The sequence below is a fragment of the Helicoverpa armigera genome, chromosome 31, assembly GCF_030705265.1.
Source record: "Helicoverpa armigera isolate CAAS_96S chromosome 31, ASM3070526v1, whole genome shotgun sequence".
Taxonomy (NCBI): domain Eukaryota; kingdom Metazoa; phylum Arthropoda; class Insecta; order Lepidoptera; family Noctuidae; genus Helicoverpa; species Helicoverpa armigera.
In genome coordinates this window covers 3,911,428-3,934,186 of record NC_087150.1, presented here as the reverse complement: position 1 = coordinate 3,934,186, position 22,759 = coordinate 3,911,428, and the positions used below count along the sequence as shown (strand labels likewise).

Below are 22,759 nucleotides of genomic sequence, written 5' to 3'. Positions count from 1 at the left end.
GATGTAGAACTTTAAATGTCTTTTACGCATACGACATAGGATATAAGGTATTAACGGTTGGAAGTTGAAGTTTGTGACGTCACGTTTATGTAAAATTTGCAATTAGGTTAAAAAAAAGACGTAACACAAAGTTAAAAAGTGTTTTATCTTCGTTGTTATTGGTTGAGATCTTCCTCATGTTATGTAGATTGGTGTACTCTGAACTCCTGAAGACAGAAACATACTGCGTTCATTTGGGTGAGGAATGTAGTGCCCTCAGTAGACAGACGTAATCGTAAAAACTAGTGAGAACAGTTCTCAATGTTCTTATGTAAATTAAACGGTAGATAGGTAAAAAGTGGCAATCCTCATTTAATATATAACTTATTGTATGAATAAACAGTACCATTATGGTTGTATAAATACAGAATATCCAGGTTAGCTTTATTTGTAAATTACTTAAAAGTGAATACGAGATAAACTTGATAATAATCGCCTAAAGAAGACATAGACAAAATGCATTTTCCCAACTTCCCAGGCAGGACTAGACCATTGACGAAAACTTTTTTTATCTATCAAAAATCAGTTCTTTGTTTTTTATCCGGCGGATGATTGTTTTTTCAATTTTACAGAAAATAAATGGTAAGTTCATGAAAATATGCATAATACAGTAGTTAAAACTGCACAAGATATCGAATCCCAGCTTTATTTTCGTCTTTAAACGGAAAACAGAGATGAATCAATTTTGACGGGCACGTTGTACCAACGTTTCCTTTTTCAAAAACTTTTGAGTAATAATGTGCGAAATTTTGAACGTGACATTATAATTAATAAAATTTAAGGTTTCTGTGGTAAGCTTATGTATTAATGTATTTAAATATCATCTGTTAGGTGTTTATTAATGTATATTTTTCGTGTATTTGTTGATCGGCGAACACATGCAAATTTTTGTTTTCCGCGCGTTTTGAGACCCAAGTCCTAGGATTTCCAGGACTGATTTATAGCTTGCGTAGTCATTTCTAGACCCTGGCGTCCATATTGTGACTTGCTGCCGGCGTCCCGAGTAAATTTTGCTCATATTTCCCATATTATAAAGGTATCAAAATTTACAAGTTCAATTTAATTGACCTATCAAATGTTTTGTTTGACAATCGACATCAATGCTTTCGTCAGTCTGAGATCTACAAGCCTTATAGAAGCATATACATACAGTCTTTATCTCTGAGCTAAAATCTCTTCAGTGTCTTGTCTCTTTGATTGAGAAGGAACTTACCTAAAAGTCAAAATCTTGACAGGCCTTAATACAATAAAACAAAGAAACTACTGGTTAAAATATTATTATTTTTAAACAGAGTTTTTTAAATAAAAAAATGGAGTATAGGTCACACCTGGCTACAGTTTTAACCAGTAGCTTTATCATGCTGTGTACATGCTTAGGAAAAGGCTAGGCAGATGATGATGTAAACAGTCTTTATGACTCCTTAAGGATTGTTTTTTAACCATCTATTTACAAGAGAACTAGAAGCTGCCTGTCCATGAGAGATTTGCAAACAGTCATTCCCTTCTTATCAAGGGGTATCGAGTTGCCCATTGTCTTCACTTTTATTGTATTACTCTCTCAGGAATAACTTGTAATGTAAAAAAACTATTAAAAGTTAGGAAAAAGCTAAGCAAATGATGCTTTTAGTTATATTCTCATCAGTACTTAAAAGTATCTGTTGTTTTGTTTATCATCATCCTCCGAGCCTTTTTCCCAATCATGTTGGGGTCGGCTTCCAGTCTAACCGGATTCAGCTGAGTACCAGTGCTTTACAAGAAGCGACTGCCTATCTGACCTCCTCAACCCATTTACCCGGGCAACCCGATACCCCTTGGTTAGACTGGTGTCAGACTTACTTGTTGTTTTGTTTATATTAAAACTAATTATGTTTAAAACTAAGACGATGGAAGCTAACCGCTACATAGTTGGGAAAAAGGCTCAGACGATGTGATGATATTCTCCCGCTAATATTATGATATTTCTCTGCACAGCATGATGACGAGTAGGGGAAGGAATTACACGCAGAGCAACGAGTGGGACTCGACCAGGGAAGACTACAACAGCTCCATTTTTGATGCGCAATACGGTGACGAGGATACTAGGTAATATTTTGTTCCTGGAAAAAATCCTACTAATGTTATAAAATGTGAGACTAATGTTATAAATGTGTGACTGTATGTTCATTACTTCACAGTTAAGTACTGGATGAATTTTAATGAAACTTAGCAGTAATGTAGCTTACCTTTCAGAAAAACATTTAGCTATTGATCAACTAAACTAAATCAACTTTGCAGTACACATGTATGTTTTAGTGAGAGTACATATACCATGCGACTTATTTTACCTTTTTATTAAGAAAACCGCAGATACATTCGAGATATTTTATAATAATTTATATACAACTAGCTTTTGCCCGCAACTTCGTTCGCGTGGAATAGTGACTACCAGCAGATTTTTGATTTGACCAATAGATGGCGCTATATGTCCGGAATAATTTTATTTTTTTGTAATAAAAACTATCCTATGTCCTTTCTCAAGTTTCAAACTATGTCTGTACCAAATTTCACACAAATCAGTTCAGTAGTTTAGGCGTGAAGAAAAGACAGACAGACAGACAGACAGAGTTACTTTCGCATTTATAATATTAGTTTGGATTTGAGTTATGTTTGAGAGATTGAGAAAAATGAAAAAAACAAACATGTACATCTTCTTCTTACTTTTTTTCCCGACTGCCTAGAAAGTTATTTTAAAAATAGATTTGCTTTGTTTTATTACAAAAAAGTTAACAGACATTTTACATTAGGATCATTTAATGTTACCAAAACACAAAAGTCATAAAAATCTTATTATATTTCTCAATCTTACAGAGTTATTAATTATTTACTTAATTTACTATTTACAGTGGAGAAGCAAGCCAGCTAGATCATTGTCGACTTTACATAAAGAATATACCGAAAGGCTTGAACGAAGAAGGGTTGCGGTCAGCGTTTGCCAAGTTCGGGACCCTCACCCAGGTCTTTCTGAGCAGGGACCCCCAGAAAAGCTATGGATTGGTCAAATATGAGACTCCTGGGTAAGTCACATAAATAGATAGTTACAACCCTTCCTAATATTTTCCAGCAAAAACACATAGTCTTGGGGACTGTCTTTTGTTAATTTGAACTTCAAAGGCTGATTTTCAGCCTACTTTGAATAAATGTTTTTTTATCTTTTTATTTTGTCTATCTGTTGTACATCAATGGCTGATATTTTTATCAGCCATTGATGTACAACAGATAGATGTTTTCCTTCACCTTTTGGTGAAGGAAAACATCTTGAGAAAACATCTTGAGGAAACCTAGACTATAAAGTCTGAAATCACCAACCTGCATTGAGCAAGCATGGTGATTAATGCTCAATCCTTCTCCGTGTGAGAGGAGGCCGCAGCCCAGGAGTGGGATGACAAAAAGGCTGTAACAGTATCTGTTGTTCTGGTAACTAGAGATAGGAATTTGACTCATTACTTGTATAGGGCTGATGTCAGTTTCATCTGTAAGAATGCATAAAGGTAACTCAAATTACATCGCTTTTGCTCCCGTTTGGGAGAGATTAAATTATTGAAATGTAAGCTTTAAGTATTGCTCTTTAGGTATAGTTTACATTGGCAACATAAATTAGCTGTCGCGCTGTTAGCGCCCTTATCGCATTCCGTCTATCATATTGCCAAAGCCATGTATTGTGTACGGTTATATTCGCAAAACCTTAGACCACCCCTAAGATTCTTAATTCCAAATTCTGAGACTTACGGAACTTAAGGAAGTTTTTTCCGTAATACATACGTAAAGCCGGCCTTAAAAAAATAGGCTTAAAAAATAGACACGCGAGTGAAATAACGGGCGCGAGCTAGTGAACTATGTAGTTCAGTGTAAGCTTTTTTATTTTCATGATACATTGGGCCAATTATATTATGATAGAGACCTTAGGCCTTAGAAGACTGAACTTATAATATATTACTAATTTCAACCTGATATCAATGTAATTTTACTCATTACAGGGAAGCCAAGTTGGCGATGATGAAGATGAATAGAACTGAACCTCTCAGGTTGCAGATTAATATTGCTTATAAAGTAAGTTGCCACTGTATCTATAGGATATCCTAATTAATAACAGGCTGATTATCGGCCAAGGCGGCAGTTCTCTAAGGAGATCAGCCAACTGCGCAGGACATATTAAAAATGCATAAGTATTTGCTTGGAAACAGGTCAAAGTCAAAGTCAAATCATTTATTTCATTTAGGCCTTTACAAGCACTTATGAACGTCAAAATTATAACTAAGTTTGATTCTAGTTGCCCATTCCAAAAGTAGCTTCCTATGGAGAAGAACGGGCAAGAAACTCCATGGTTACTCTTTTTAAAAATAATATAGTATTACAGTTTGTATGTATTGATACATACAGTAAAAGCATGCGAAGATCATGTAGAATCGCAAAGACAAATGAGTATAAAGTGACAATTAAAATGCTACATGGTGTTCACATTTACAAATTGGTTTATATTTTGGTACAAAGTTACAAACAAATAATCAATGGATGAATACAATTTTATTTGCTGGTGTAGTTTTAATTTGTTAATTAATTAGATATTGTCAGTATGTCCTATGGAGCAGGACCAGCATGTTTCCAAGCATTTTTATCTTGAATGTAATCTTCTAATTTATAATATGCTTGCTTACAAAGTGTGGCTTTTATATGAGTTTTAAACCGCAAGTCATTCAATTCCAGAATGAGACAACATTCTATATTTTATTATAACATTTGACACAATATCCCACGAAAGATGTATGTACTTTAGATAATCTAAACTGCGGGATAGCTAACTTATTTTTATTTCTAGTGTTATAATTATGTCTATCACATATTTTATCAAACAAATGTAAGTTTTTCCTAACATACATGATATTTTCATAAATAAATTGGCAAGGTCATGATATTAATTTTTTTAAACAGTTCCCTAAGAGATTCACGACTACGTAAGTTGTACATAGCTCTGACAGCTCGCTTTTGTTAGATAAATATGCATTCAATGTCAGCAGCTCGTCCCCACAGCAGAATGCCGTACGACATGATGCTGTGGAAGTAACTAAAATATACCAGTCTGGCTGTTTCTACGTCCGCTAGCTGCCTCATCTTTCTAATAGCATAGGCGGCCGAGCTAAGACGACCCGCAAGAGATGTTATGTGGGGTCCCCATTGTAGTTTTTTGTCAAGAGTGATTCCCAGGAAAACTGTCTGATTTATAAATTCTAGGTGCACTCACTATTCCTTCACTCTAGCGCGATGGGACGACAATCCGACACCATCGGAGAGAGATCACAGACATAACCGTCATTTACGTGCTCTCCGATGCACGGGTTAAGCAGCACCGACATTGATATGCTCTCCGATGCAAGGGTGTATCTATCACCAACTTCCAGCATCCAAGTTGCTATGTGAAAGTTTCTAAAACCTACAAAGCGATTACGACCCGACCCGTCAATAGAATCCGAGACCACGTGTGTAATGTGCTTGTTGCGACAGCTAGACCAACAAGGAAATTATTTTGATATATTTTATGAGCTATATTATTGCTAAGTTTCATCAAAATCCCTTTGAAGAAATAATAAGGAATATAAGCATGCATGTTTCACTTTAGCCTATAGGTACAATATTTGTACGATTCTGTTTTTTGTCGCAGAGTAAGGCAACGCCTGCAGTAGAAAGCAGGCCCAGTCGGAACTGGCAAGACAGGAACACGAATGCTTCGAGAGACAGGAGCGATAGAGCGAGCTTGAGCAACAGAGATAGAGAGGAGAGCGGCAGTGTTGCCAGCCGCAGCCGGACTTCTAGGTTGGTAGAATTTTTATTATGTTTAAGTAGTAGGGGTAAAGAAATGCTAGATACAGTGGTAGTCGGAAGCCAATAAGTCTGACAACCAATCTTACAAAGGGGAATTGGGTTCCCCGGGTTGAAGAGGTCAGATAAACAGTTGCTTCTTGTCGCACTGGAAGCCGACCCCAACATAGTTGGAAAAGGCTCGAGAGAAGATGAGAGCGGTAAGTAACTTGCTGTATGGTCAGTTTAATGCATTTGAAATTCCTCTGATCAATTAAATAAAAAGGTTTAAAGTCTGTTATTATTTTATTTCGGACTAGCTTCCGCCCGCGGTTTCACCTACGTCCCGAGACAACTGCTTCCCTTAGCCGGATGATGACAAAAACTATGCTATGTCCTCCCGGGTCTAAGCTAACTACTCTCTAATTTTCAGTTGAAGCGGTTCAGCTAATTCTTGAGTTATAAGTAGTGTAACTAAAGCTTATTTACCCAAAGTAACTAAAAACTCGAGATATTCCTGTAAGAAGTACGAAAAAACACCGTCGGCTAGACAACCTGCCTCCTGCGTTTTGGTAATCGGTAAATAAACTTTTTGGTGTAAAGTATACGGGACTTGAGAGCTAATTGTTACATAGTCAATCGAAAAATAATTTACAGAACTCAGGGGCCCGATTCTCCTAACTTTACTTAAGCGCCCTTCGATTGACATTCGACTCGATTCGACTGAAATCCAATCCCGACTCGATTACGATTGAAGCGTATGTAGCATTCCGCTATTTTTTCTTTGAAATAAACGTTTTTATCCTTTCCTGTCATTCAATAATGAATCATTTTGTCTGCAAATGATTTACGATTGCAAAATGATTATACAGCAAACTACCGTATAGACCAAAATCATCAAAATAGCATACCAATCGCACACCAATCAAATGTCAATTGAATACGATTGGTCTTTTATTAGTAAAGTAAGGCTGAATAAAAAAAAAAGACAAGCTGAATAACCTTTGATCCAAATCAGAAGATCACCTCGTGAAAAAAATACATCGACCAATCAAAGGGCTTATTTTCAAAAACCGCTTCCCATTGGCTTATTTCAAACTGAATCCACCAATCACGCGTCAGTATGATACGGAAATTCTACTCTCTGATTGGACAAGGCAGCCATTTTCATAATGGAGGCAAAAAGTTTTTCGAGCGAACGTGAGTGAACTTGTGCGTTCAAAATTCGTGTTTTTTGGGCAAATTATATTGTGAAAATCATTAAAATATCAATAATTAGCAAGTAGTTATATAGTTTGGTTAAGAACTTGACGTTTTTGTGATAATTTTATCGTATTTCGCGATCTTGGTCGCCATGTTACTAAGAAAGTATTTTTCGTCGATGCAGCAAGACGAACAGTAAGTTGATACACTGTTTAAGCATATCGCATTAACAAGAAATAACAATCTGACTATTGTATTTCTTTATCTCGTCGCCATAACAAAGTTGTCTGTCGTTAGAAAGTTCGTTTACGATAGGTAGTTCGAGAACCGAGCGTGTTGAAGTTTGAAGTACATACTACTTTGTAAGTTCAATAAAAACCTTGTTTTTACATGAATTATGCCTGATAACTCCCTTAATTTCATATAATTTACTTACAATGAATGTACACAATATACTTCTACCTTTCTCTCTTAAAATACGTTGTAAGTTTTTGTAATAGTTTAGTCGAAAGTTTAAAGTACCTACCCTCATTGGCGGTCACATTTTCCGAGTTATTTAATTTGTTCTAAATATTTTATGGATCAGACGACTACTGGCAGGATTTATTTAACAAGCGTTTTTCGTAAGTTTTTTGGTGTCCGGTTTCAGTAAGTACCTACTATTATTGTCATAGGAAACCATTTCAATTTATGTGTGTTGACTTAAACAAGCATTGTTTGAGTAGGTTGCTGTTTTTGGTACATATTTGTATGAAGAGCACATGGCTTGAATATAATAACTATTTCTGATGTCATCAATGTGATAATGTGTTCTAAGATTCCTCATTCCTCATTGATTGAACCCATGTATTCCATCTTTGGTTGGTGTTTATTGGAAAATAGTATGTCTTGTCTATTTTAATATCAAGATAAGTAGGTTAGTGTGTTTTTGTGAATAGTTAAGATTTTGTGTGTTCAACCACATTGCTGAACCTTTTCATGACTTTGATGAGATTGGTTTATTGTCCAATGGACACAGACATTCAATGGTTACTAAAGCCGTTCCTTAGTGCTGAATTTCTATGAGAATCTGTCACTAAGGAGTGACTTAAGTAATCATTAAATGTCTCTGAGTGCGGGGGTAAGTGTATGCAGCTAGTGCAGCTGAGTACCAGTGTGCCACATGAAGCAACTGCCTATACAACCTTCTCAACCCAGTTGGGCAACCCATTTTGCCCCTTATATAGTTATCGGCATGGATAATGAGCTCTCGGCGGAAGAGGGGATCGCTTTGCGCACCATACACTTATGGCAATAAACCAATAAATCACTTCTGCGCTCAGGTGAAGGTCAGGGCTTAATATCCTTGCCGATGATTATACCTGAGCAACCCAATACCCCTTGGTATTATGTAAGACTGGTTGTCAGACTGTTTGGCTTCTGACTTCCCGTAACCACGGCCTGGGTGTCAATTTTCTACTAAAGTATATATTCTCATAATATTACGTTTGTTTCAGAGTACAAGAGGACATTCCCAACGGAGAAAACAATATGGACGAGTTATTGATGGAAGATGACTATGTAAGTATATGGGAATAGTTCATTTGCATAAGTTTTAAATAACGGGTAAATAATGTGGCTTTCACTTCAATGAATTTTCGAAAATGGCTCAGGAGACCCAGAGATTATTACCTAGTTTCATTCAGTTGCCATCTATTTTTGAACAAACTTAAAAAAAACGATAGAAAGACTCACCTGAATGTATGTAAATTTCTGGGCGATGATTTCACGTTTGGCTGAACCATTTGAATGCAGTTATCAGCATTGTATTTGTCAGACTTGGGAGAAGATAATGAAGGTGTATTATTGATGTTTGTTGAATTTTTTGACTAAGAAGGTTTGTTTTTATGAAATTGTTTCATTCTCAATTTCCAGGGATTCTCTGATATCCTGGACCCGAACCTCCACTTGGAGTTAGAAAGCTTGAAGCTTGAGCAGCTGAAGGTGCGCGAGGAACAGCTGCAGTGCAAGCAGCGCGTCATACTCCTCAAGCAGGCTGAGAGGCGGCCGGTAAGTTAGATTATAGACTAGCTGTGCCCTGCTGTTTCACCTGTGTCCAGAGAAAAATCTTGACAAAATAAAGTCTGGATAAGTTAGATCGTGGGCAGAGTATAGCTTCCTAACATTGAAATTATTTTCCATTTTGGTTCAGTATTTTTAGAACCTTTACAAATCTATATTAGACTAGCTGGTGCCCGCGACTTCGTCTGCGCAGGTTTAGTATTTCGAACAATATGTTTACAAATTGTAGCCTATGTGTTATTCTGATGTATAAGCTATATTATTGTAAAGTTTCATTAAAATCCATTCAGTAGTTTTTGCGTGAAAGAGTAACAAACATCCATACATACAAACTTTCGCGTTTATAATATTAGTAGGATTTTAACTTGGTCACACCTACAAGTTGGTCAGGTAATCTGATAAAAGTCGCGGGTTGGAGCTGGCTTCGGCAATCGATTCGCCAGTCTCCTGCTTCCTCATAAAGAAAACTACTTCCTGCACCAAGATAAGAAATAGCCTTTATGTTATTCTGTGATTGTTAAGCATAAAAATAAGATTTATTTACTGTCTTGTGAAAAATTTCTTGTAAAACACTGGTACTCAGCTGCATTCAGTTACTCTCAAGTTTCGTCAAAAACCTATCAGCATTTGGACCTCAAAAAGTAAGAATCATGCTCTGAAACATTTGTTTTTTAAATATTTATATGGTATTGTATTTGGTTTCAGATGGCGCAAATGAGCAACAGGTGCATTCTTCCTGATGGGAAGATCGTGGTCCGGAATGTCAATGACCGGTCAGTATTTTATACTATCATCTTATTTTTACTATTACCACAAATATTTTATTTTGGACGCAATGTTATTAACGTCAAAATGTTTCTATGTCTAAAGTTGATTTTACTGACACTTGTATTAGTTTTAACACATGTCCTACTTCCCTAAAGTTGGTAAAAATATTATTGTGTGAGTAAATTAACACACATTGCCTTTGTATGACTCGGCCACTCTACGACTACTGAGCGCTCCTGAGCTTACGTAAACAAAGACAATGGATGTATATTTTAATGCCTCACTTATTTTCGTTAGGTAGAACATCCCTATGCTAGAAAATAAAGCCTAATTTTGTCCAATAATTTATGGAATCACTTGTAAACGTTAGACGGCAGATAGAAGCGTATGGAAGAAGAAAACATGCTGCGCCGACCCCAAATAAAATTGGGATAAGGGCAGGAGGATGATGATGACTTGTAAACGTTATATTTTGAAAAGTGTCAAATGTCGATAGTGATATATTTTTTTTATATTATGACGCATTTATTTTTTGGGGTTTTATGTAAGCTTACGTACATACCCACTATAAAATACAATTGTAAAAATAATATTCGCCGGCAAAAAGATATGATTCCGGCCAGGATCGAACTGGCGGCCTTCTGCGTGTAAAGCAGATGTGATAACCACTACACCACGGAACCAGTTGAATAGGCGTCTGAAATTCAACATCAATACCTTTTGTGTTTTGAAGGATGAATATTTTTTCCAGAAAAGTATTTTCTTTGAGATTATGAGATTTTTACTCAAACTATGATATACAGATGTCAGGCGATGTAGGGTCCTTTGAGAATGCATATATTTTTGAAAAATTCTGCAATATTTCTTTTCCATGCCTAATGTTTTATGAGATCAGCACAAAATATTAAAAGCTAGTAGTTTCCCGCGGTTTCACTCGTTTCCTGAGGAAGCATTTTTCCATACTTGGATAAAATATAACCTATGTTACCTAGGAATAGCATAGCTTTTCAACTGTGAAAGATTTTTTAGATTTTTTCAGTATTTTCAAATACTTTAGGGTTATTATATTAGTATAGATATTTTCATTAGCTTCCATTCAAGTCTAACTCTTCATTGTTTTTTTTTTTGCCAAAGCCTGTCCCCTGGGAACATTTTTCCATACTTGGATAAAATATAACCTATGTTACCTAGGAATAAATAGCATAGCTTTTCAACAGTGAAAGATTTTTTTGATTTTTCAGTATTTTCAAATCCTTTAGGATTATTATATTAGTATAGATATTTTCATTAGCTTCCATTCAAGTCTAACTCTTCATTGTTTTTTTTGCCAAAGCCTCATTACACACGTAAAGAGGGTAAACTGGTGAGTGACATTCAAGTGCATGTATAACAAGTTATCCTAACTAATATTATAAATGTGAAAGTAACTCTGTCTGTCTGTCTGTCTGTCTGTCTGTCTGTCTGACTTTTCTTCACGCCTAAACTACTGAACCGATTTGTGTGAAATTTAGTACAGACATAGTTTGGAACTTGAGAAAGGACATAGGATAGTTTTTATTTAAAAAAAAATATAAAAAAAAATAATAAAATTTATTCCGGACATATAGCGCCATCTATTGGTCAAACTAAAAATATGCCGGAAGTCACTATTCCATGCGAACGAAGTCGCGGGCAAAAGCTAGTTTAAAAATATATTGCAAGTTCTATATATTTTTGTAACTTTTATTTGATTCCTAAGAAAAATATAGTTTTATATGGGAGTCAGTAACTGATGTTTTGGTAATAATGAATGTTTTTTTTATCACACATTATTTAACGGTTACATATTTACATCCTACAATTATTTCAATAAGGACTAAGTTCCGACAACATAAACGCCTGTTTTTAACAACTGTCTATGTACTTTGAAACTTGTAAGAGAAAATTCCTAGTCAAGAGTTGTTTTCAGAAAGCCTATGTTTGTGTTTTCCTTGCTGGTTCTAAGAATGATGCCACACAATATATATAGAAAAGATTTATGTTTTTCTTACTTTGTGAATTTTTATCTATGTCAGCAAATATTTATTTTATTTAAGCTTTTTTAATTTATAGTAGCACAAGAAAGATATGGGTCTTGTTATTTATTTAATATGCTTGCGAATGTGTGCTATTTTTAGATTTTATAAAACTAGATGTCAGATTTATTAACAAAAAAAAACTTTCGGACTTGCCTTAATGACTGCCAGAAATGTTCTGATAGTCTTTACTTAGCCACGAGCCTATGTAGTCTTTACTTAGCCACGAGCCATAAATAGTCTTCTCTCCATAATTGTAGTATGTTTATTTCTTCAGGGACTCTCGCGATGCCGACGTGAGCTTCAGTGCCGGCGCCGGTGATTCGGTAAGTCTTATTTTTACTGCTATATTTTAAACTTTTGGTTTTGCATGCCCCTTCCAACTTATCTAAGGATTCTTTCTTAACATTGCACGCACATTCTTATCTGCTTTAAAGAGTTTACGAACGTGTCTTCTCTGCACTATATGGCAGTGTTTTTCAACCTTTTTCACGACCTCAAAATATTTCGCGACCTCCATTACTTTTAATTATCCACCCTATTAATTACACAAGGGAACAAAATAAGACTTTTGTTTTGTTGCATGAAATTTTATGACTTTTGTTTACTAATTCGAGGTCGCTGATTTCAAATCTACCCACATTTTTTTTCTATCTGCTTTAGTTTTTGAGATACAGCTATTGACCGTATTTTCGAACCAGTTAGACTTAAATTTCATAAAACAGAGCATTTTATTTAGAAAGTATATAATTTTTGCTATTTCTATTTTGCAAAATAACTGTCAAAATGATACTAACTATTTCTGTAATATTTGTGGTGAATATACATTTAAAGATTGTAGACTAAGTGTGTCGGAGTTCTTGAAACAGGTGTACTTTGAGTTCTTTGGATTTTCTTTGGACACTTGCGACAGGTACCTACTGGGTGTCTAAAATGGTATGTAAAACATGCGTCGAGTCTTTAAGATATGGAAAAATAAGAAAAGACCCGATTTCAAGTAACAAACACCGATGATCTGGTGAGAACCCTCGAATCATTAGGTAGTTTTTCTGCGTGGTTGATATGAACGGTATTAACAAAAAAAAAACGGTTCAAATTGATTGACCCTAACTTGTTATCCACCACTTTACCTTAATACAGGTGCTACTAATACCTTTGCACATCAAACTTTGGCTCATGAAACAATTTGTAAAAGCTCTGAACAAAAATGCTCAATACATATCTAAAAAGTCCCATTATTTGAGTATAGAGAAACTAAAAGCCGGAATTTCTAGTAGTCGATAAATAAGGCGATTGATGAAGGATGAGAAGTTTCAAAATTCCATGACCGACATCGAAAAAAAAATGCCTGAAACGAATTCGTTTGGATTGCACAAAATTTTCTATCAAACAAAAAGGATGAAAGCTTATTCAAAGCACTTTGAACAGATGTTGTCGCATTTCCAACAGCTTGGTTGTAATATGAGCATCAAGGTATACTTCCTCCTTAGCCATTTCGACCATTTCTCTGAAAATCTAGGTGATCTCAGTGAAGAACAAGGTGAACGGTTCCATCAAGATATTCGGACTATGGAAAAGCGGTCCCAAAGTCATTGGAATGCCAACATGATGGCGAACTACTGTTGTAGCATTAAAGACAGCCCTAGTGAACCGAATCAAGCTAGAAAATCTTATAAAAGAAAGATTTTTGATGCTTAATTGTTGTTCTTCTGCTGTTTTTTGTTAATAAAATTGTGAAAATCACGTTTTGTTGATATCTCAAAAACTAAAGCTGATAAAGAAATTCTGACTTCAGATCTTAAATTAGCAGCCCAAAAATATACAATATTAGTCGTAATATTTAATGCAACCAAAATCTTGTTCCCTTGTGTTATCTTACTTCCCTACTAATATTATAAATGCGAAAGTAACTCTGTCTGTCTGTCACGCTTTCACGTCTATACCACTGAACTGATGTTAGTAAAAATTAGTACAGATCTAGAGTTGACCTTGAGAAAAAACGTAGGATAGTTTTTATCTCGGACTTTTGAAGAATTCTCTTGGAAACGCGATATAACCGAACTCTACGCGGGCGAAGCCGCTGGCGGAAGCTAGTTAATAAATAAATATTACCTCTAATATCTTTGTTGCTTTTCTTTTACTGAAGTAATTTTTTTTCGGCTCTTGGCGGCCCACAGGTTGAAAATCACTGCTATATTTTGGGTACCATTTTCAATAGGTTTGTAGATTTGCATGAAAGAAAAGGCTACCAACATTTCACATAACTGCTTTTTACACTACAAAACTTGGTATGACAAATTTAGATAAAAACTACGGTTTGGGTACGTTTTCAACAATTTCAACGTTACAAAAAAGGGAGTTTTCGACTCGCATGTTTTGTGAAACTCGATTTCTCGGCGGCGCGATTGATGGTACATAAAAATTTGATGTTAAATAGGGCAAACGAACTCTAAAAGTTTACGTAAATTATGTACAAACTAAATTGTTACTAAAATAACTACATCTTATGGCTTGATTTCACCAAAATTATTCGCGTAGTGCAGTTTCGCGGACAAGAAATGTTCGCACGTAATGTGTTACTGTTTGCTAGGGCGAGTACACCACGAGATACAGACGTGTGTGTCACAGTGCCGAACTTCGGCGGAATCTCGCCTTTAGATGGTCCTTTTACCTACTCATGGGCGTATATTTAAATAAGTTTTACGGTTACACATAAAATTTAATGATTAACCATTTTTACAGCAAAATTGTTTGTTTTTGAGTGTGGCTTTTCCAAAAATTTCAGGGTTAAAATTTGCGTTTGAACTCGGTTGAAGAAAATTGCATGCGTGCTTTAGGTAGGGGCTTCCCCGCTTCATGCATTATCATCAGAGCAAGATATCAACGAGTGTTGCCAGATTAATCATGTCAAAATTGGGGAGAGGAGTCTAAAAACCGAAAGTCGGTAAGAAATCAAAAGGTTTCTGCCTACCAGAGCATGATGGGAAACATCGACACATCTGGCAACACCAGTAGTGTAGCAACCAAACAGCTATCGATATCGACAGTTTTGCTTCAGAACGAAACCACGATCTGTTCCTGTAAGGTCAAGACCAAGCGATCCTGGGAACACCAGAGAACCGATGACGGTAGCTCCACCCCATCCACTTGCGTTCTCTGCTCCGAGGACAGAAGCGAAAACAAACACTACCGAGATAAGTCCGTCAATAGTAAAATTACCGATAAAAAGTCGGAGTATTCGAGTAAAATTGTCGATAGTAAAACTACTGATGTTACCACCCCTAGTAAGGCGACCAAAAAGTCTGACTGCAGTAAAGTTACAGATACTTACAGCAAGAGATCTGACGCGACTAGTAAAAAAGAGATCAAAAGATGTGGTAAATGTAGAAGTGAGGTAACTTGCGACTTGAAATACAGTGACTTTTATACTGACAGTGATGATGAAGACGAGACGAATAGACTGATCCAACTTCGAAACGCTGACTATATGGACATCGTTGACGAAGATCTGAAACTAGTAATCGCTTTAGCAGGCTACCCTAAATCTAAAATGAGACTTCGACAAATGGAGCAGTTCCAACGTAGCCTTACAGATGTTATAGATATGCAACTCAAAGCTGGCTTACTAAAGCGGGTCCCGTCATTCTTAGATTATTATTTAAACAGAGGAGCGTTGGTATGTATCTGTAAAGATGTAGATACTAGGGACTGGATGGTACGAGTTTCTCCTGGTCTTCAAGAAAGAATGTGCACTAATCTCGTTCTTCTCAAGTCTAAAGTCAAAAGATTGTGTCTAGCAGTACTAAAGATACCTAGGTCTTGTTGGCCGGCTACTGCTCAAGATGCGTTTAAACTACTACAGTATTTCAATCCTATGCTAAAAACGAATTTATGGAAAATTTACGCCCAAAAAACAGTTGAAGATGTAGAGCTGACTTCATTTCTCATTGATAGAGTTTCTGGGGAAATTATTCGCGGTCCTTCATTCAAAAATGTTATAGATTACGGACAGATGGAATTTGAATTGACTGGTTATACCGAGATTTATTACGAGTGTCTTCTTTCTGGTATGGAAGAGGATTTGAGAAGCGTTGCTTCGAGAGTCAAACTGCTGGATGACTTACGGTCTGCAGAAGCTACACCAAGAAATCCCTCTGATGTTAGTGTCAAAGAAATCGAACCGGTTAAAACTGAGGAGAATATCATTGAAGAAGAAGAGGAAGAAGAATGTCCTATTGAGCCTGAAGTTGAAGACGACTCCAATGATGTTAAAAAAGAACTTGAATCCAGTCTACAGAAAGACATATTAAAGAAACTCAAAGATGTAAAGTACATAAGCGACAAAGATGAAGTATTAGTTTGGTCTGATGAAACTAATAACTATGGAACTGAAATGGATACGGAGAAATCTGATGCGAAAGATCAGGAGAACTTTGAAAGTAATATTGCGTCAACTTCAGGAGTAGCTGTCTCCGATAAGACTGAGTCGTTTATTGAGAGCAACGATAACTTAATTGCTAGGAGCAGTAATCTAAACATTGATAGTAACAGGGGAATCGCTTATCATAGAAGAACGAACTATTTACACGTGGAAAATGAGCTGAAAGTAGCCATTACATTAGAAGGATACCCACAAAATAAGCTAGAAGGTACTCACATTAGAAGACTGAAGCATTTGTTCAAGGAATACTTACACAAAGATATGAAAATGCAACGATTTGCAAATTTAATAATTCCTAAATTCCAAGACATTTACTTGTCTAACGGTGCTGTGATTTACATATGTGATAGTCTAGAAACTAAAGATTATTTGACCGAAGTTTTACCCAAATTCATTAATTCTACTGGACTGAAATTGACGTTTAGAGACATTAAAAGCTTAGTTAGATATACTAGAATAGTAATGCGATTGCCTAAAGAGCATGCCCATGTTGAATCCGTAGAGATATTGTTGAAACTACAAGCTAAATACCCAGGTTTGAAACCCGATTGCTGGAAGTACTATTCGGATGTAGCCGGCAAACAGAAAAGACAGTTCGGTGTCGACCCAGAGTCCTTAGAAGTGATCAAAAATCCTGATTTCGACCCTAGTTATGACGGTGACAAGTTGACATTTAGAATCATTGATAGACAGAAACGCGACGTCAGTTTTGACGAGACGAGCAAAGAAATTGATGACGGAGATACTAAGAAGCAAAGAGATGTAGTTCTCAAGCAAATGTTTGTGCCGATAGACCCGGAAATAATGTCGGCTCCGCTTACCAGGATCCGTACGAACCACTATTCGGACCTTATTGCTGACGACCTTAAACTGTACGTGGGGCCATCGAACTATCCAGAATCTAGAATAGACGAATCCCTCTTCCATTCTATTAAAAGAACTTTCGAGAAAATTGTCTTAGAATGTTTGGAAAACGGGGAATTGAATGAAGAAACTATGCCTAAATTCCATGATATGTATCTCTTTGATGGTGTCATATTCATCATATGCCAGGCTATGGAGTCTAGAAATTGGATTGAGCAAGCATTAACCCAAGTGAACTCTAAATTACACATACACTTAAAATCTACCGAATTCCGAGGTGCTGTTGGAATAATAAGCATGGTTTGCAAAACAGATAAAGACACAGATGAAGTTATTGCTATACTCCAAGAACAGAATCCGAGATTGCGCACAAAATATTGGAGGAAAATATCTACAGTGAGAACCAAAACGAAATTAGATGTCGTCCTACAGATTGATAAACTCTCAGCTCAAGTTATCACTGGACAGACTTTCAACAAATTCATTGGAACTAGCGCTGTTCAATTCAAGCTAGGACATCTACAGTCGTTACTCAAACCTAAAGCTAGCTTAGAAGAGCTAAGCAAGCTACATGCTAGACGATTAGAACGAAAACTGAGCGAGACGGAGACTCTAGAAAGATCTAAAAGCAAGGTTTCAATGCAAGGACCGAAAGAAAAGTCATTCGACGATGTCAAAATGGAGTTGAAGAAAGAATATCCAGGATTGAAACTAGAACAGTGGAGTGTTATAGCTCAACACGAGAAAATTGCTCATAATGTATGTGATTTAGAAATTGATGAAGATTCCGCTAATATAATCAAAAAACAGGATTTTGAATTGAGCATGGGAGATCAGAAGATATTTTTCTATACTGGCAATAAGATGGATTCTGATTTAGACCCGGTTATCATAGAACCCGATTCCCCAAAGAGTGTTGATACAGAGCTAATCTTGCCAGAACAACAAGGATACCACAAAATTATTATGAAAATACCTCTCAACATTCTACCGGAAAACAAAGACGATTTGAATATAATCTTCGATTTACTTGAAGATAAAAATCCGGGTCTTAATACTGAATTATGGCAAATTTTTACTGACACCGTGTATCCTAGCAACGGTAAATTTACTGTTTATATTGATAAACAATCGGTAACCGTGTTACAGGGAAAGAATTTTGATCCTTCCATCGGTGGGGAGAAGATCAAATTCTTTTTCTAGAAAGTTCCATTTTAAACACTAAATAAGCATGATTCTAACTATGACAGTTTTGACCCGGCCTCAAGAGACCTGAGACTCGAACAACTATTCTATTAGGTCTCTACAAATAGGTATACCCTAACTATTCAAGGGAAAGGCTAGAATATCATGTAATTTTTGACTAACGGTGGTTCCCTATATTCTATCTATCGATTTTTTTGCTGACTAGAGATATAATTTTCATGTGAAATTCCTGTCTCTAATTAGCAAATTAATATATAGACGGAATTTTGGAAACGGCCTTTAAAAAGCAGTGATATTAACATAGTTTCACATATCATTCAGTAATAGTTAGTTTTAGACTTTTCATAATAAGTTTTATACTGACAATGCATGTATTAAGTAGCTTTTTACTGCTTAGAACGCCTAGAATATATTTGTTACTGTTTTGACGTCGGAATCTCTCATGCCGAAATTACGGACAGAAAAAGTACTATTTGACACCCCAGCAAAGAAAATATACTTATTTTTTTATTCTTCATTTCAAAACACATTGCAATAATGCCATCATAATTCACTGCAATACATAATAACTTTGACCTTCATTCGACTATGAGTATAGCAATAATGATCGTACAAAAAATAATTAGCCCACCCCAAATAGAGTTGTTTATTAAAAAAAAAGATTTCCTTGTTACAATAATCTTGCACAAAATGCGTAGACGAAAATATCGCTTAGGCCAAGGTTCAGCGACAGCATTAATGTCCGTTTTATTAAAATGACTGTGTTACTCAGAAAATTGAACGCACAAAACCTGACGTTTATATAGTCTATGAACTTGGGCCTTATATTTAGTGTTCCCAGTCAAAATCCGGTAACCAAACAGAAATGTGAAATCTGTCATGCTCACTCAAAATGTTCTGCTGACGGTGGCGTCGTGTATCGGGTCGTTAAGTTCCCTCCAATATGGTTGAGCTGAGCGGGGCTGATGCATGCGTCAGGCTCGTGAACGGGCGCCGTCTAGCGGGACTGGTCAGATCACATTTGCTCCGAATAAAAAAAAATGAAATTGCATCTACGTTGCTAAAGAAGTAGATTTCCATAGAAAAAACGTTGCTCAAAATGTCATCTGATTGTAGAAAATAGATGCTACATTTTGACAGACCTAGTTTTGGCAGTATTACAGAAAAAAAAAAGAAAAGGAACGAAGGAACCCGACGAACTCAGAACTTCAAAATTTTTTGGGGAGTTGGTTAGTAATAATAATGACAGAAACTTTGCCATGAGCAGAGGTGTATCAAAACTACTAATTGGCTCTGATATACTATTCTTGTTTATTTAAAATACTTAACGCCTTAGGCGTTCTCTGCCAGTCTACCTTAGGGTGGTAGTGATATAGAAATTGTAGGTGCAACACAGGTTGTAGTTGTATTTGGGGTTGGCTTCCCTCCATTTCAAAAGTTTTCCTTTGCAATTCAATTACTACGAAAATTAAAGATAAAACGATGATTTGTCATATCACAATTCAATGTTATTTTCTGTCCGTGTATCGGAAAGGAGATTTCGGACTTAAAGTATTTCAATAACCCACCGAAAAAGGTGTTACAAGTTTTAAATTACCCACCAAGTATTATGAAGTATTTTGCTAATAATAATAATTTTGAAAGTGATAATTTTGAACAATTTCATACATTCCTTCAATAAATTCCATGACATTTTATTTATTGACAATCTCAATTTCTTTGTGATTTTTGTTGACATTATTCCTTATTTCTATAGAAATGCGATCTGTTGTAGTTTTTATACCTTGGATGTTACTTTCTATACTGTATCTAAGTCTACCGCAGTTATGAGTTATACCACCGTTTTGAAGTAATTCTACTCTTTGAATTAAACATACTGGTGTGTGGGAATTTTAGGGTTGCCAGATAACAAAATATTAATTACCAATTAGCAGATTCAATAGTATTTTTTATCCATTTTGAGATAGCGGACCAAAAATTTATGATTTTACAGAATTTGAAGCAAATCAAATTGTAGGCTTACTGTTGACTTTAAAAACCTATACTCTATCCACGGAAGCAAGAGCTAAAAGGTAAACAAAGAATGACACTTTTTCAAGATGGCGGTATAACCCGACCGATGACAAAACGTCACATTTTTGTGTAAAATGTTCGCAGTATCTGTGATTTTGTCATCGGTCGGGTTATACCGCCATCTTGAAAAAGTGTCATTCTTTGTTTACCTGCTTCCGTGGATAGAGTATAGTATCTGACAACCCACTTTAAACAAAATAATAAAAAAAAACAAGGACATGAAAACATTATTTTTAGTAACAATTTTAGTTTGTACTAATTTACATAAGTTTTAGGGTAAGTATTTTTAATATTGTAACGTTTGCTTAGGTGCTTCAATGGCGGTGCGATGAGATTAAAGACAAATAAATATAATGTGCTGTATTTTTTACCATACATTACTGGTATTTTTTTCTTCTTTACAATAAGACCCGTTCTCCGCCAAAGCACAGATAAAGCAGAGCGGAGATAATTTGAAACAACCATAGAATTTCGTTATTCCAACTTCTTATACATACATATGTATAGGTCCAATCTGGTAACCACTGATCGTAGCAATTCTTTGGTTGTTTATAGAACCCCCTCTCGCTCTTTTCGTCTCCGCTCTGGTGGGTTCGGGTCTTATTGTGAAGCTTAACATATAAAAAATAAAGTGCAAAAATCTGAAACGCCATATTTCACTGTGTTGTCATATTTACATGTTTGTATTTTTTGTGTTTGTTGACATGGTAACAAAAAAAAAGTGCGTGACTCCGTACGCTTTGCAATCTTGATATACTAAATACAATTCTTAAGGTACTTTTTGAATTCTGTCTGCTCCGACTGCGGCCGACTTATGCAGTCGCTGCATGTGTGGTCGACAGTCGCAGTCGGCTGCAAGAATTCGAAACATACCTTTTAGATCAAGTTCCATGTTTGTTCGTATACTTATCATCATCATCGCGCCACCATTTTGTCAAACATCTAGTTTTATGTACCTTCATAACGAGTCCCTGTTCACTGTTAGCTCGCCTTGAAATTTTTAATTTAATTTGTTTTAATTTTTACTTTAATTTCTTTGTAGTTTATGTGATGTGTTGGTTTGCATGTTTGTCTTTATAAATAAAGTATTGATTATAATTTTTTTGTCGGCTTTTCTTTGTTTTTTAATGCTGTTCAATGTTGCTAACTGCTTGTGTCGTCAATGTTTAAATTTTATTTTAATTTGGTTCAATAAAGCGGTGTAAGTTTTTGAACATACACACTTAAGGTATGTTTTGAATGCAACTGCACGTGCTGCTGCCGCTTCGATCTAAAATCATCATCGGTCTTATGTAAATACATACAAATCAGAAGTGCAGCTGCGACCATTCAAAACTTACCTTTATACACCATTGGGTATAATAGAATAGTGATATACCAATTTAAGGTTCTTACAGACACGCTCATGAAACAAAATATAGAACTTTACAGAGAAAAATTGATAGTAAGATCTTGAATGTTAATTCCCGCAAGATAGGTACTCTATTCTACTAGATGGCGTATTGATCAATCAAAGCACATACCACTTGCAGGAAAATTACAACCACAGCATACACACAAGATTTTCCGCCGCGAAAATCCACAGTCGATTCGCCGTGTGTACACTATTGGACATAGGATACCTTTTATCTAGGGAACTCGGGGATGATGTCGCAGCCTAAAATCGTAGCAAATGTCTTCCTCCAGTGACAACTAAGAAAGAGACTTCCCATTTGCCCCTCTTGTCAGTTTTCAAAGGGAACAGTCGGTACAAACTTTACCTCGGGAGACAAATCTAGGACTATAAAGAATAATTCGTAGCCATGGTCCGTCAGTGTTATATGGACCACTATGGAAGCTTGCAGATGTGCACTGCGGTGTAGTGCCGTCGTGGAACCTGATGTACTAGAGAGCTTTGACCATCACTTTTCAGCTCTACAATTATTCGTAATACACACACCAACAGTTTCAATCACAACTCATCCTCCGAGCCTTTAACCCAACTATGTTGGGGTCGGCTTCCAGTCTAACCGGAAGTTACAATCACAAATGAACTAACACAAATAACCACGTGTCGCGGTAACTGGGTGCAGCTAACACTTCCTGGACTGCAGCGAGAGGCGGCGCGACAGTGCGTCGTGTGCGGCCTCCGCGCAGACAAGTTCTGCGCGGGCTGCGGAATTACGCCCTACTGCGCAGAAGCCTGTCAGCGACGAGACTGGTTGGATAGACATAAGGGTGT

The 22,759-nt window shown here is 36.2% G+C and overlaps 1 protein-coding gene, 1 long non-coding RNA gene and 1 other non-coding gene across 6 annotated transcripts in view; 2 read left to right on the top strand and 1 right to left on the bottom strand.

Annotated features, from left to right (window-relative positions):
* LOC135119229 (uncharacterized) overlaps positions 1-22,759 on the top strand; it is a 150,814-nt gene that overhangs the window by 75,953 nt on the left and 52,102 nt on the right. The window lies entirely within an intron of this gene.
* Positions 519-21,640, top strand: LOC110381640 (uncharacterized). Of its 4 annotated transcripts, none has more exons than XM_064043271.1 (10): positions 519-621; positions 2,011-2,121; positions 2,922-3,092; positions 4,053-4,125; positions 5,732-5,883; positions 8,568-8,631; positions 8,986-9,120; positions 9,838-9,905; positions 12,232-12,280; positions 15,013-21,640. In XM_064043271.1, the coding sequence occupies exons 2-10, from the start codon at positions 2,012-2,014 to the stop codon at positions 18,460-18,462; spliced, it is 4,272 nt and encodes a 1,423-aa protein (XP_063899341.1). In that variant the 5' UTR covers positions 519-621; position 2,011; the 3' UTR covers positions 18,463-21,640. The 4 variants fall into 4 exon arrangements, with proteins under 4 accessions (XP_063899341.1, XP_063899342.1, XP_063899343.1 ...); XM_064043272.1 differs by lacking the exon at positions 519-621 and adding an exon at positions 692-830; XM_064043273.1 differs by lacking the exon at positions 519-621 and adding an exon at positions 920-1,075.
* On the bottom strand, positions 10,511-10,583 carry Trnav-uac (transfer RNA valine (anticodon UAC)). Its single transcript has one exon. It is a non-coding gene; the product is annotated as a tRNA-Val (tRNA).

Excerpts from the sequence above, each read along its gene's own strand:
- LOC110381640 (XM_064043271.1), top strand. The coding sequence starts at position 2,012 with ATGATGACGAGTAGGGGAAGGAATTACACGCAGAGCAACGAGTGGGAC. Across the intron at positions 2,122-2,921 it reads TACGGTGACGAGGATACTAG|TGGAGAAGCAAGCCAGCTAG; the intron begins GTAATATTTTGT and ends TACTATTTACAG. Across the intron at positions 5,884-8,567 it reads AGCCGCAGCCGGACTTCTAG|AGTACAAGAGGACATTCCCA; the intron begins GTTGGTAGAATT and ends CGTTTGTTTCAG.